The sequence below is a fragment of the Taudactylus pleione genome, unplaced genomic scaffold, assembly GCF_031769625.1.
Source record: "Taudactylus pleione unplaced genomic scaffold, aTauple2 ptg000509l, whole genome shotgun sequence".
Classification (NCBI taxonomy): domain Eukaryota; kingdom Metazoa; phylum Chordata; class Amphibia; order Anura; family Myobatrachidae; genus Taudactylus; species Taudactylus pleione.
In genome coordinates, this window is record NW_028284911.1 from 1,783,169 (window position 1) to 1,798,214 (window position 15,046).

The following is a 15,046-nucleotide window of genomic DNA, read 5'->3' on the forward strand; positions in this document are numbered from 1 at the left end:
TGTTGGAGGGTATGCGATATCCATAGCACCATATGATACTGGGGAACAATATAAAGAAAAATTGCCCAAAGTATGGTCTTTAAAGTTCTGCAGCCAATTCAAACTATACTTTATTAAAGCAGTTTATCTGCTACTTGCAGAGAAAATTTATTACAGGAAATACTCTTGGCAAAAAGCTTTTCACTTTTTACAGCTTATTGTAATTTTGCACAAAATAAACTGGAATACATTGTTGTTTTTAGCAATCTCTGCTGCCACTGAAAACCTTAACGATGTTATTTTAGTAAATAATAAGAGTTACTGTTGTTACCTGCCAGGAATATAAATAGCGTAGTAGTGTAAAAATAAAGAGACCTAATGCAAGCTAAATATAACTGTAAAGGTTGGAAGTGTCAGATTTGCGGACACTTTTCGGAGTTCTGGATCTAAAATGCTTAACTGTTGGTTTGTATGATGAATTTAAAATGTATGCAATAAACCGAACCAAAAATGGATAACATTACTGAAATTAAACAAAGTCTCTCACTTTATTCCATAGTTTTGTTAATGGAACAACGGTTCTAAGGAAGTGGTGGTGTGTTAGAACACAAATTTACACATTAATTAAAAACAATACATATAATGTACAATTTTTTTACCCTCTCCAAATTTTAGCAGCACTTGTATACAACTGTGAAATCTATTACATTTGACAGTCTTCAACAAAATGGAGGATGGTATTGAAGGGCTCATCTGGAGTTACTTTCAACACCGAACACATCCATCTCTGGCACTTTCACTGCTTTAAACAGACAAGTTGAGCATTGCAGATTTTCTGACCGTGAAGAGATTAAATATTCAACAATACTAAATTTAAGTAAAACCCTTGAAAGTTGAAAACAGGTCATATCAAATAGTCTGTAAACTGTAAAATTACTGTGTAAATGCAACAGGGTTATGCTGGGTACACATTTAACCATGTGTACCAAGCACGATCTCGTTAGCGGCGAGACCAGCAGGGGTCCCGGTAACGGAAAGTGCATACACACTTGCCGATGTCGAAAAAGACATCGTGACAGCGGGGGCCATGCTGAATTAAGTCTGCATGGCCTTCGTTAACGATGTTGCCAACATGTCATCCGATCAGGACGGATCAGACGACATTAGACTTCTGTGTTGTTATTGAGATGCAGCATTTAATCACTTTTTCATGGACACATACGAATTAACATTAAAACTAATGTTTGTAAAGTGTATCATCACTAGGTCTAAAACACATTTATTGGTAGGGGTCCTTGTAAATGTCATTATTCACAATGCTGGTCTGACACTAGCTAAAGCAATTAGATGAACTGACAACTCAAGGTAATGAATTAATGCACTTTGCAGATTCACTCACTTGTGGGCAGCAGGAGTTCAGGGAGGAACAATTTTGCACATAACTAATACATTGAAGATAAACAGATTAAAAAATATAATATATATCCCATAAAAACAGAAACCAACAACCCCCCCACCTCCCGCCATGCCTCCAAAAAAAAAAATAATTTGTGACAAAAGACAATAGAACAGAGTGATACATTGCTGTACTCTAGGGGGGAGTTGCCAAACAATACAGTCTATTATAATGTTAGTTTTACCTACATTTTATTTAAAAACACATTGAAATAAACTTCTGGGTCTCATTGTGTCTTCTATGTGCTCATGGGAGGTAAATTGTTCAATTCACTTGATCCACAACAATTAGCTAGGAGGCCATGAGTAACTAATATTTCTCTGCATCATTCGTGGCTTTGTGATCTCCCAGTGCAGTAAACCACAGCTTGGAGTGTTGAACAAAGTGTGAAAAGCAAATTAATTTTTTTGTGGGAAGTTATCAGTTGTCACACGGGTTTGGTGGTCCGGTTATACACTAGGTGCTCGGTGTCTTCAGTTGCGGCAAGGGCAGCGTTATTCACATTTGTTTGTCGCTTGCGGCTACTTTTTCTCTTTTTCATATAACAGTATCCAATTACAGCAAGTACAACCAGGATACAGATACCCAGGAACACTGCAATAGCCACTTCAGCCGAGCCTGCAGAAGGCAAACACACAACAATGTGTTAATAGATGCAATGTAACCATAGACCACGACACATTGAATTCAATACTTTTTGGACCCTTCTCTTAGTTGTACATTTTGTGTTCGCTTTCTGGGATTTAAAATAACAAACACAAAACAATTAGCAGCACAATGGATGCCTCATTCACAGAGATTGCAGATTGTGATATCATCATGTACTAATATCATGGACATTGGAATCAATGGAGAACATAGGACTGTGTTAATGAAAGGTTTTAGGAAAGACTGGTATCTGACAGTATATCTGACAGTGGGTCTCATTCAGACCCGCTCCCGAGCGCTGTACGCTCGCAAGCGGGTCGATGTTACCCAAATGCGCATGCGCACGATGGAGGCCTCAGTCATGCGCATGCGCGAGACCCGGCGAGCGACGGCTTCACCGTCGCTCGGTTTCTCGCACCAAAGGGGGCGTGCTGTCAATGGTCAGTGACAGCACGCCACCTTTGGTGGGGGGCGTGCCGGAGGTGTGGCTGTCCAGACGGAGGCGTTCCCATGGGAACGCCTACCGTCTGGGTCCGGCCCCACTGACATCACTAGTGATGTCAGTGGGAGTGCTTTTGGCTCTGATAGAGCCAAAAGCACTCCGGGCTTGCGGCAGACGAGATCCTACCACAACAGTCTCGTCGCAAGCCCGATGGTTGCGATGGTCTTGACCATCTTTTTGGCCGCTCGCATAAGCTGTGGGCGGTCACCCACAGCTATGCGAGCGGCCAGGAGGCCGCTCCATTTTAAGCTAGGCCGGCCCTGATTCAGAGCGAGCGCTCTGGTCAGAGCGTCGCGCTCTGGTCAGAGCGTCGCGCTCTGGTCAGAGCGTCGCGCTCTGGTCAGAGCGTCGCGCTCTGGTCAGAGCGTCGCGCTCTGAATCAGGCCCAGTATGTGCACAGTGGACACGGCTAACAGAGTATGAGTAGTGTGCGCTCAGTATTTGCTAAATAAGTTCCCAAACAGTTCATGGCTAGTCATAGCCATGCTAATATGAATGACAAAAATTAGCGATGTGCACGGATCCACGTATTTTTTGTTGTGGCTGTAATTCATCATCACCGTGTTTTGGTTTTGTCAAAACCACCCTCAAGTGTTTTGGTTTGGCTTTGGATATCATAAAAAAAATCAATTAAAATAAACTGATAAAACAGCTAAAATCATGGAATTTGGACTGGTTTACATGTAATCAAAAACCAGAGTTTGGGGGCGGGATGGATGACTCATCGCATTCGGGAAGTGATACATCCCGCCACCCTTCGCATGCATGTTGGCGTTAATTACGTCAGTATGCATGAAGAAAACAACAAAGGACAGCTCACATGGGAAGAGCGAATGAGGGACTTCCGGGTCTATGACCCAGAAGACCCTCTGGTGTCATTCCGTGCATAATGACAATGACACACACCGCGGGGGATGCTGGGAGGGATCCGATTGGAGAGAAACTCCATCAGGAAATGGCATTACCCACTGCATCCAAGCCCACTTTCTCCCTTTGGCATTACCCACTGCATCCAAGCCCACTTTCTCCCTTTGGCATTACCCACTGCATCCAAGCCCACTTTCTCCCTTTGGCATTACCCACTGCATCCAAGCCCACTTTCTCCCTTTGGCATTACCCACTGCATCCAAGCCCACTTTCTCCCTTTGGCATTACCCACTGCATCCAAGCCCACTTTCTCCCTTTGGCATTACCCACTGCATCCAAGCCCACTTTCTCCCTTTGCCGCATCCGGCCCCGGGTATTAAATCAGAGTTCAGTACAGACCTGAGATAGGCTGTGGTTCTACTCGGAATCCCCAAAGCGATTACAAACAGACTCTATTCATCTCAGAACCCCCAAGTTCGGGTGTGTTTGTATTTCAGGAAAACCGAACTGCACATCTCTACTAAAAATCACACCCTTTACATCAGACTTGCAAGATGGTGATTTATATCTAAAGGAAATTGTAGAATATTTCAGTTGCATATCTCAATCAGGGCTGAAACAAGGGGTGTGCGACCAATGCCACTACCCATGGTGCCCGGGTGAGAAGCTGCACAGTCACTACCCCAACGGCCTGGCTGCCACCTTCCTGATCCTCCGGAGCTCCCCCAGGTGCCTGCTGTGTGATATCATGTGCATCAGGGGGTGTAGTGCCGGATAAGGGCCAGAGCCTCCCTGCTATGGCACTGTTCACACCCCTCCCAATTAAATGATCCACAAATTTATGCTAGCAGACAACTTTTACCAAACCTCCTATATAACAAATGAAGGTGCATGTACCCTAAGGCCAGGCCTGGACAACCTGATGCTCTCCCAATGTTGAGAAACTACAAGCATGCTCTGCCGCTTTCAGAGTGTGCTGGGACTTATAGTTTCACAGAACCTGAATAGCCATAGGTTGTTCAGGTCTGTAGTATTACATGGAATTAATATATAATAGTCCAAAGATAACCTGAGTGTGGGTAAAGCAATGAATGATGGACTTCCACAACGCTCCTAAACAATGAGAAAGATGCAGTACAGGAGGTTAAATTTGCAGTTTAAACCAGAGATTAACATTTTTAGGAGATAACCAAGGGCCTGAAAAACACTACTGACATAAAAGGGCAATAGGCATGCGTTCTCTATATGTATCAGAAAAAGAAGAAAAAAGCAACAGTCAGGATTGTACTATGTCGGAGCAGCGGACGGTGCTCTTCCCTGTTACTCCCCGTTCCCTGTTAGGGACCTGTTACTCTTGTGTGTCCATAACACTCAGGCACAGGACAGACACAGGGTGATGACTTGTAAGTGTTCTCAATTAAGGATGTGGAATACTATCCAAGGACAACAATGCACATATTACCAAATGCCCTCTATTCCTAAATTAGAAGATCTAGAGGAGTTTTACATATTAGAAAAGCCTCAACCAATTAATATAGCTCATCAAGAGAAAAGTCAGCTATTGTACCAATCAGATGCCTCCCTGATGGTATTACATGATGGATAAGGACTTAATATTTGCAAAGTGTTTCACGCTCTCAAATGATGTATGATATTTATCATTATGTTTAAAATTACTCCGTACTGTATCTGCGCTCTTTGCCAAGGCTACCAACTTCCCGCACTATTTAGCAGAGATACAGCACGTATTAACTGCTCTTCCTCCACTGTCCAATACATTCTTCTTTGTATACAGATGTCATACGGTTAGGCCTGGTCAAATGTGATACTCAAGTAAGCAGTATCGCGTCATGGAGTTTCTTCCTTATCAAAACATTATTCTGTTCCGCCGCTTCAGCGCAGGTTCCACTGTTACTCAACAGAGAAGTAAAGCAGGATCGTTGCACACAGAAAATATTACAATATCTAATAACCTTCACCACAATAATGTTTTATACAATTTATTTAACTGGAAACTTGACTGGGTAGGCTTGTTTTGCCTTGTAATATTACGCTTATGCGGTTGTATTATCCCTATAATAAAACACTTCTATAGAAAAACAAACTTCTTATACTTATATTTAAAGCATTACTCAATAACGGATCAGTGTCAACAATATTTTACGTAGAACAAAGGCAGTTAATATATTAACTTTAACCTTGGGGCCCCATAAAGTGAGATAAATCAGTTCAGTATGATGGAGCTCGGTGGTGCACTCGCCAAAACGTATTTCCTCCTTCTAGACTCTTTATCAGAGTTATGGAGCCTGTGATTTATACATGTTACACAGCACATACTGATGTGATCTCAGTTGTTACTTTGTAAGCATCCCAGCATTAGCAACAAAGTTTCATTAGTAGTGTGCTCCAGGAAGTCTCTGAGATTATTATTACTGGAAAGTTTGCTGGCTGAAAATATGTTAATAAGATTCTGGTGCTGTTCCTTGGTCAGGGCTGAACACTATACCCTCTCTGTGCTGACTGGCTGGGTACTTTCATTACACTGCCCAGTCCTGGCTCCTCCTATAAGGCGGAGTTATTAGCTCTGTGCGATCAGCTGACTGACTCTCTATAGTCTTTTCTGGCACTCTCAGAGGAAGTGCCTGTTACATTATGGCAGTAACTCCTCACTCTGTGGTAGTAACAACACTGTTATGGGAAGCGGCAAATAGTTGGGACTATGCTTTGTTCAGCTAAAGGGTTATACTGTCTCTAGCGTTGTCCCTCTCTAATATGGACTTGGGCTGTGTGTGGATAGTAATGCAGGACTACCGACCTGTACCATACACTAACGCTGGCTCCAGCTGATAATTGAGGGCTGACAAGATGTCCTCTTTTTCTGTAGCCATTGCTCCCCCCAATTGATTGGATACCTTCTTCTGCAGCCCACCGAGTGCCTGTCATGGGAGAAGCCCTCCGGTCACTGGGAAATACCACTGGGAATCCGGTGAAACACACACAACGTGCAGCTCTGCTTCCACTGGCAGTTACCTCACCACAGCGCAGCCACCAACTGCCATTTTTCTCTCGTTCAAATCCTTGAGCCTGCCACAGTACTCACTGGTCCCCTAACGTCCACCACCGCTGAGGGGTCAGTGCAAAAAGTCCCTGAACCTTAATGAAACCAGCTAAATCATGCTCTATATCAGACAATGGCAGGAGTCACATTCTAACTTTACATATTTGTAGTAACACCTCAGCATGGGTATACACACAGGGTCTTGGTGGGGTGCCACACAAACCTTTTAGTGCTTTAATGTGACTTGTTCCCAGCCTGTTATGCTGGGTATCCACTATACAATTATCTGTCAGACATCTGTCCAATCTGGCTGGTTGGGATGAAAATCTGGTAATGTATGTGAGCAAATGACAATCGTCCATTTGCTCAAACACACTGAAAAACAGACAAAAATTGTCAGACAAATTGGTTAAATCAAATTAATTTAACCAATTTGAACAATCATTTTTGTCCATTTTCCAGTGTTTAAGACCATATGATCGACTGTCATTTGCTCACATACATTACCAGATTTTAATTTCAACCAGCCAGATTGGACAGATGTCTGACAGATAATTGTAGAGTGTATGCCCCGCAATAGGCATAAATGCAGTGCAGATCACTCCTCTTCCTGCCATCCCTTCACTGTACTACACACCAGTTAGTGCAGAGACCAAAATACCTGCCTCACCAAGAGCTACATATCTGGTTTGGGGGTTGGAGTATTAGGGTTATCTGGCCAGTGCAGTAATGCTATGTGAGCTGGTGTACATATATATATATATAAACAGTAATATTTTATTTGATGTTTTAAGTACCTCAGCCCCTGAACTAATGGGCTGATATATTCTAACACCTAATCCTGCATGTTGTTTTCAATATAGCCTGCACTTATAACATAGCTGAAACTAGGATTTTTGTCAGCCGGAGCAAGGCCATAATTTGGGGCAATCAGCCCGGCACCCCCCAAAAGATGCCCTGACAAGGGGGATCACTATGGGTACCCCCAATTAGCCCTGATAAAGGTATTTGGTGGTCTTTAAATGGTCTCAATAGCTGCTTTTTTGCATCTTTGAGAAAGTGGTGAAGAATAGCATTTAGCAACTTTTTTATGGAAAAATAACTAGTCCCATCAAATTTGGGGTACTCATAGGTGATACTTTTTTGCTGGGTTTGATGCATTGACCGGAAAAATTGAATATGGGGATAAGTGAAAACTGTGAAAATGGCGTAATCAGCGATAAAGTATCGCCATTAATGGCTTTTTGCAGCCTAACTGAAAACGGCCCTTCAAGTCTGGGACTTTACCGCAAGGGGTAATTCCATAACTGTGGGCACTATGGGTTCACACTCGTTATCAATGGGATAATCATGCATGAAAATTATCAAGTGATTGAATAAGGCCTGTCATTAAATGTGGGGGTTCTAAGTTTTTAGGTCGAGGGGGCTGGTAGGGGAAGTTTCAAGGGGGGGCCCCCCAGAGACAGTGTATCGGGCCCCAAGATTTCTGTTGCCGGCCCTGCTTACAACACATTATGCCACACAGTAATGCCCCTTACAACACATGCCACAGAAAGGCCCCTTACAACACATTATGCCACAGTAAGACCTCTTTTACATTAAGCCACAATAAGGCCCCATGTCCCTTCTCTTACATGCCAGGGCCGTGCAGTGGGTGAGTTCGGGGTGGCACGGGACATGGCTGCCATACGCTGGGGAACGGTCAGTACTGCCGTCATTGTAATGTGGCGCCACTTACGAACCAATTGGAGCTCACAGACCGGCAGCCTCTGCTGATTGGCTGCCAGTCCGCGAGCACTGATTGGCTTGCGACCAGCACCACATTAGACTGACTGTCTCTGTGCCTCTCAAGGACGGATGTGGCTCCAACCCCACAAGAGCAGCAACCTAGCCTCCCGGCAGCCTCTCCCCAGCACCCGGGTCATGTGCTCCCTTTGCCCCCTGCAACCCCCCCCTCCCCTAGTTGCGGCCTTACTTATAATAACGGAAGCCTATATAGCTGATGATACACCCCTCTCTGTACTATGACACACAGGTTGCATGTTTGTAAGTTATACGATAAGGAAATAGATTAGTTATATTAGTCGGATTGTGACTTGGATGCTCTACAGCCCTAACACATATAGATATCATTACTGTTTTTTATGTTCCATATATTACATAAACATGATGAAATCACAGTATTCTTGTACATCTGATATGATCAAAATAGATCACCACAGGTGTTAGCCCAGCTGTTCTTATATCAAAAGATCATGTGTCAAGAAATATATTTGAACATAACTTTAATTAGATTTTTTTTTTGTATACACAATCACCTTCTTATTACTGAGCAATTGTTTCCGAGTGTGTGGCAAGTATTACCGCCGGACGCATGTTCAAATCCTGACAGCGGCTGCCCGGCAAGGGTGAAAATCCAGATCGTCCTAAGGTAAGTATCGCTAACCTAATTCTACCCCCTAACCCTAATCCTCCCTTAGGCGTGCCTTACCATAACCTCCCTCCCCCAAGTCCCTAACCCAAATCCCCCCTCTAAGTGCCTAAACCTAACCCTCTCCCCCCAGTGGCTGCCCGCGCCCGGCTAACTTTCGTTCGGTATGCCGGGTGTCGGTCTGGTTAATGACAGGCGTCGAGTTTGACGCCTGTCATTAGTACCACGCAGGGATTAGAGCATTGGTTTTCAAACTCTGTCCTCAGGACCCCACACAGTTCACATTTTGCAGGTCACCTAGCAGGTGCACAGGTGTAGTCATTACTCACTGACACATTTTAAAAGATCCACAAGTGGAGCTAATTATTTCACTTGTGATTCTGTGGTGAGACCTGGAAAACGTGCACTGTGTGGGGTCCTGAGGACAGAGTTTGAGAACCTGTGGATTAGAGTGTCTGTAAAACGGTGGTCGGCATTTAGACCGTCGGCTTCCGGACTACATCCCATTGTTTCCTTGCATTTTTTTCCCTTGCATGATTCACTAAATGATTTTGTGATATTTATAGCCTGTGTATTATCCTGATATTGAGCTCCATATGAGGCTGTTTTTCAATACATGCAATACAGTTTGACTGTTCATATACCTCTGTCTGTCTGATGTCTACATTAGAGATTATTTTCAGCATTTGCAACCAGATTAAGGGCCTGGAAAGCATATCTGTAACCAGGTCTTTCTTCTGAGTTTTGTTTGTTTCTCTCTATATTACAGCTATATGTATCTCTTAATGTACTATGCCTTGATAAAGGTTCTAATGTGGACCGAAACGTGGGCAACTATGTCTACGTATGCGAATAAATGCTATGAATTATTGTGAACTAACAAGTCTGGAGAGTACCTTAATCCCCGCAACCTGTGGAGTTACTCCTGGTTATTATTGGGATACCCAAAGGATAGTAAGAACCCTAAGGAATGCCCCAGCATTCATTTTAACAGCACACGAGGGGTGAGTGCCAGACCACAGACATATAATAATAATAATTATATATATATATATATATATATATATATATATATATATATAAATATATAAATATATAAATATATAACACACACACGCGCACACTATTGTGCAAAAGTTTTAGGCATGTGTGGAAAAGATGCTGCGAAGTAAGAATGGTTTAAAAAATAGAAATGTTAATAGCTTATTTTTATCAATTAAAATGCAAAGTGAGTGAACAGAAATCTAAATCAAATCAATATTTGGTGTGACCACCCTTTGCCTTCAATACAGCATCAGTTCTTCTAGGTACACTTGCACACAGTTTTTGAAGGAACTCAGCAGGGAGGTGGTTCCAAACATCTTGGAGAACTAACCACAGATCTTCTCTGGATGTAGGCTTGCTCAAATCCTTCTGTCTCTTCATGTAATCCCAGACAGACTTGGTTATGTTGAGATCAGAGCTCTGCGAGGGTCATTATCATCACTTCCAGGACTCCTTGTTCTTCTGTACGCTGAAGATAATTCTTAATGACATTGGCTGTATGTTTGGGGTCTTTGTCCTGCTGCAGAATAAATTTGGAGCCAATCCGACGCCTCTCTGATGGTACTGCATGATGGATAAGTACCTGCCTGTATTTCTCAGCATTGAGGACACCATTATTCTGGCCCAAATCTTCAACTTTGCTCAAATAAAAGCCCCAATCTTGCAAGGAATCTCCACCATGCTTCACTGTGGCCCACAGACACTAATTATTGTGCCGCTCTCCAGCGCCTCGGCGAACAAACTGCCTTCTGTAACAGTCATATTTCACATTTTGACTCATCAGTCCAGAGCACCTACTGCCATTTTTCTTCACCCCAGTTCCTATGTTTTCGTGCATAGTTCAGTCGATTGGCCTTGTTTCCACGTCAAAGGGCTATGCGCCCCTGTCATTATCGGCGCTGCTATCTACAAGATAGCAGCGCTGATAGCCTGGGCCATGTACGAACGGTCAGATTGTCTGACCGTTCGGCCGGCTGTAGCTGTCGTTATCGACAGCTACAGCCTGGCGCTGCCCTATCTCCACAGCAGGGACAGCGCTGTCCCTGCTGCTGCGGCTACCGGCTCCAGGGCTCCACGCGGGGATCTCACGATACTTGCGAGATCCCGCGCATGCTCAGTGGAGCCGGCCAGGAAGAGACAGCGCATCAGCACTAGGCTGATGCGCTGTGGTCTCTAGCGGGTAGCGCCGGAGGGGGGAGTTAACGCTCCCCCTCTCCGGCCGGTGAGATGTTTATACATCTCATCGGTAGTGCTTCCTGCTTCGCCTCAGTAAAGAGGCGAAGCGGGAAACGTTATAGCGGCACGTTAAGTGCCGCTATAATACATCTACCTCATTATACTATAGCAGTGGTTCTCAAACTCTGTCCTCAGGACGCCACACAGGTCACATTTTCCTGGTCACCCAGCAGGTGCACAGGTGTATTCATTACTTACTAACACATTTTAAAAGATCCAGGGGTAGAGCTAATTATTTCACATGTAATTCTGTGAGGATACCTGGAAAACATGCACTGTTTGGGGTCCTGAGGACAGAGTTTGAGAACCTGTGTACTATAGGAACAAAAACAGGGCCACATTATGTGATTTTAGATGTTTTTACCAATTTAAAAAAAAAAAAATACAGATCCTAAACCAAAACATGCAAGGGTGGTTTTGCAAAACCAAATCCAGATCCAAAACCTTGAAGGAGATACAGATCCAAAACACGGGGGTCGGCGCACATCTCTAGTTAGAAGATCCAGCCTGTAGACACTTTGCTCATCAGTAAATTGCAGAACTGTACACACATTCACTGTAGTTTCTGGGAGTAAAGTGTTGCTGATATCTGGATATAATCTAATTTATGTCTTTAACATGTTTTCTAGAACACTGCCGCTATAAGAATTGTGTATTGCCTGGCTATATCCATTGTAGTTACATTGTTTCAAAGTGAATACTAATTGGTACAATTGTGCAATTCTCTTGTTACAAATTGTCCAGCTCTTAAGTAGCTGGTTTTGTGCTTTTCTCTTTTCTTTCCCAATTGGTGTGAATCTACATAGCTAAATAAACAGCTTTGTTGTGAAGAAATCTGTCTGTCTGCTTGCTGCAACAAGGGGATTATACATCAGCTTGCCTCTGTCACGGTGTGATTGGTGACCGACGGTCACCAGATACCACAAATCAGGGGAAACCCAGAACCTATCCTGTAATATTCTCACCTCAGAAAAATAGAGATTATTATATACAGTATATAGGGCCAGATGTACTAAGCTCTGGAAAGTGATAAAGTGAGAATGATAAACCACCAGCCAATCAGCTCACAACTGTCATTTTTCAAACACAGACTGTAACATGACAGTTGGGAGCTGAGTGGCTGGTAGTTTATCATTCTCACTTTATCACTTTCCAGAGCTTAGTACATCTGTGTTACCATCTCTAAAACACCCTAATACGGGGTTCACTGCTTGAAAGTCTCCGAGTGCTGCCTCTTGTTTGTTTGGAGTGAGGAGGGCACCAGAGCAAGTTGATCCAGGTCTATGGTACTGGAGTGCTGGTGCTGACATTGGGATACATGCATACATTTTACCTGACAAAGTAGAGACAGCCCTCCTCTGTCTTGATACAAAAAGTTATATTGGACACATCAAAATATAAAATCCATATGCCAATGTTTCAAGACCACTGGGGTCTTCTCATCAGGGTGTATGCATCCAATACGATAGCTTTTTCCATCAAGAGTGCTGCCTTTTCTTTGTCCAGGCGAAGTATATTAGAGTATATCTGTTCCTAAGGACGGCACCTCGGCATCTAACTACTATTACCTAGTGCCCAACTACATGCAACTAGAGAGATATTTTATAAAATGTAAGAGTCCATAATTCATGAATCTGTGGCAGCTGACCCTGGTTGCCATCCTCTCCAGCTGAAGTCTCCAAAAACCAAGGTACCTAAATTGATGTCAGTGATGTTTTCACTTGGCTGGCTGCATTTGTGTAAAAGGTGTGTGTGTGTGTGTGTCTGTCAGTGTATGTCTGTGTCACTGTGTGTATCTGTGTCAGTGTGTGACTGGGTGTGTGTGTATCTGTGTCAGTGTGTGTAAGTATATGTCAGTGTGTGAGTGTATACGTGTATGTGTCAGTGTGCGTGTGTGTTGAGAGAACGCAGGGGGGGAGGGGGGGTGATGGTGTGCAGCGAGTCGGTGTGTGGGGGTGATGATGTGCCGAGAGACGTCGTGGGGGGGGGGGGGGGGGGGAGGCGATGGTGTGGCTAAAAAGAGATGACACGGAGGGAGATGATGGTGTGGCTGAGAGACGCAGGGGGAAGGAGCCTGGTTGAACCACTATCATATGATGATGACCTTGTTAATATTCCTACACAAACAGGCATCTTCCGGACGATGTGACCTACATGAATAGTGAATACTGACTGAAGAAATATATCCTTCCTGGGACGACGGCATCTTCAGAGGTTCCACATTGTGAGAAACCACCATATAGGCAAGGTGCATATGGAATAGAAAGGAATGTTCCCAGACTGACAAGAAATTGGTGGCATGTCATGTTGGCCTGCCCCATTCTCAGTAGCCACGCCCCTTTCATTGCTTGACCACGCCCATTTTTTTTGAACGCAACATGTATTTTCCTGTAAGGGGGGGGTGCCAATCTTAAATTTGCCCTGGGCTCCGAAGAGCCTAGTTCACCGCTGGACATAGGAAAAGGTTACTGGTCAAAAAATAAATGTAGCTTATGTATGCTTGATAATAGAATTTGTCTGATATCCACAGCTGATCACAGTGAAATGTAATCATTAAATTAGTTTTACAACCATACTGCACTATTGAAATTGTGCTTGCTCCTTAGATAGTAGTCCATCTGGTGTGGACATCGTATGTCGCATTGCAGTGATCAGCTGCAAAAATGAGCTACAGTATATTATCATAAATATATAAACAGGGATTTACACATCACTATAACTCACCTGAACTCTCCTGAGGACTGTGTTCTGATAGGTCTGTAAAAATATCCACGTCTGTAAAACAAAAACAGATTTGTTGGTCACTGTAGTGAAATAATTTTTTTTTTTTTTAAATAAATAAAAATAAGTTTATCCAGATATAGGGGGTCATGTAAAAAAGAAAAAAATATAGTTTTCCCTCATTTAACACCTTTAGAAATTGTCAAAATATTTTACATACATACCCCAAAAAACAAACAGTACATTCAAACATATTAAGAGTTAAACTCACCTGAAACCCCTTCACAAAAATGTGCACAATGTGTTTCCTCAACAAAGTTATTCAAGTTCCCAGCACAGCCCCCGTAAGTAAAGCCCATGCACTTCATTAATAGAGGATCATAGTACCACCGTTGAAAGTGGGCTCGACAAGGACCGGTATCTGGTAGGTCCACACATCGGGCTAAAGGAGAAGAAAAAGCAATACAGTGTTTTATCATCGAGGAGTTTAATGAGCCATAGGAAATCCAGTGGTATATTAATGAAGGAATAAACATGTTTGTGTGTCTTTTTCATCATATAGCCCAAGCAGAGATACAGAGCTACCGGTAATAACCCCCCTTTATGTAAGGCTCCCAACATCACCTTGTATCTGACTTGCCCTTTGTACATTTTCTAATCAATTTAGTAGCGATCTTCAACTTTTAACAACACAAGTTAAGAATGAGATGGGTAGTGAGGAAACTAAATAAGAAACTCCTCCCTCCACTACAAAAACAAGGTATTAACATAAAGGGAAACCCAGTTTTGAGAGTTTTTAAATCCCTCCAACCCACTGACAAATCTGCAAAGGCATCTTCCCCTCAGACCCCACCATTAGCAATATTCAGCTCCTACCAACAGCAGTCCCTAAGCATCAGTGATTGGAACTACATCCAACAGATCATGGGTCCGATTCAGGGGAGGACGCAGATGCGGCCGCACTTAATGGTGGTCGTCTGTCTGCAACTTTATGCAAATGTCACTACAGAGCCCTCCCCTGCTGTACATCCAAGCGTATGAATGTGCAGGGACTAAGACGCAAGGAAGTATCTATGGGTTGGGTACAGGAATCCGACGCCGGCA

General features: G+C 43.4%; 1 protein-coding gene across 1 annotated transcript in view; it reads right to left on the reverse strand.

Moving 5' to 3' along the window:
• Positions 1-508: 508 nt before the first annotated feature.
• The window catches only part of LOC148501650 (kunitz-type protease inhibitor 1-like), a 39,509-nt gene continuing 24,971 nt past the window's right edge, over positions 509-15,046 (reverse strand). The window contains exons 11-13 of the mRNA XM_088450180.1: positions 14,214-14,384; positions 13,946-13,996; positions 509-2,053 (exon numbers count right to left, since the gene is read on the reverse strand). Coding sequence (XP_088306306.1) covers positions 1,863-2,053; positions 13,946-13,996; positions 14,214-14,384 — 413 coding nt within the window. The 3' untranslated portion in view covers positions 509-1,862. The remainder of the gene's footprint in view (positions 2,054-13,945; positions 13,997-14,213; positions 14,385-15,046) is intronic.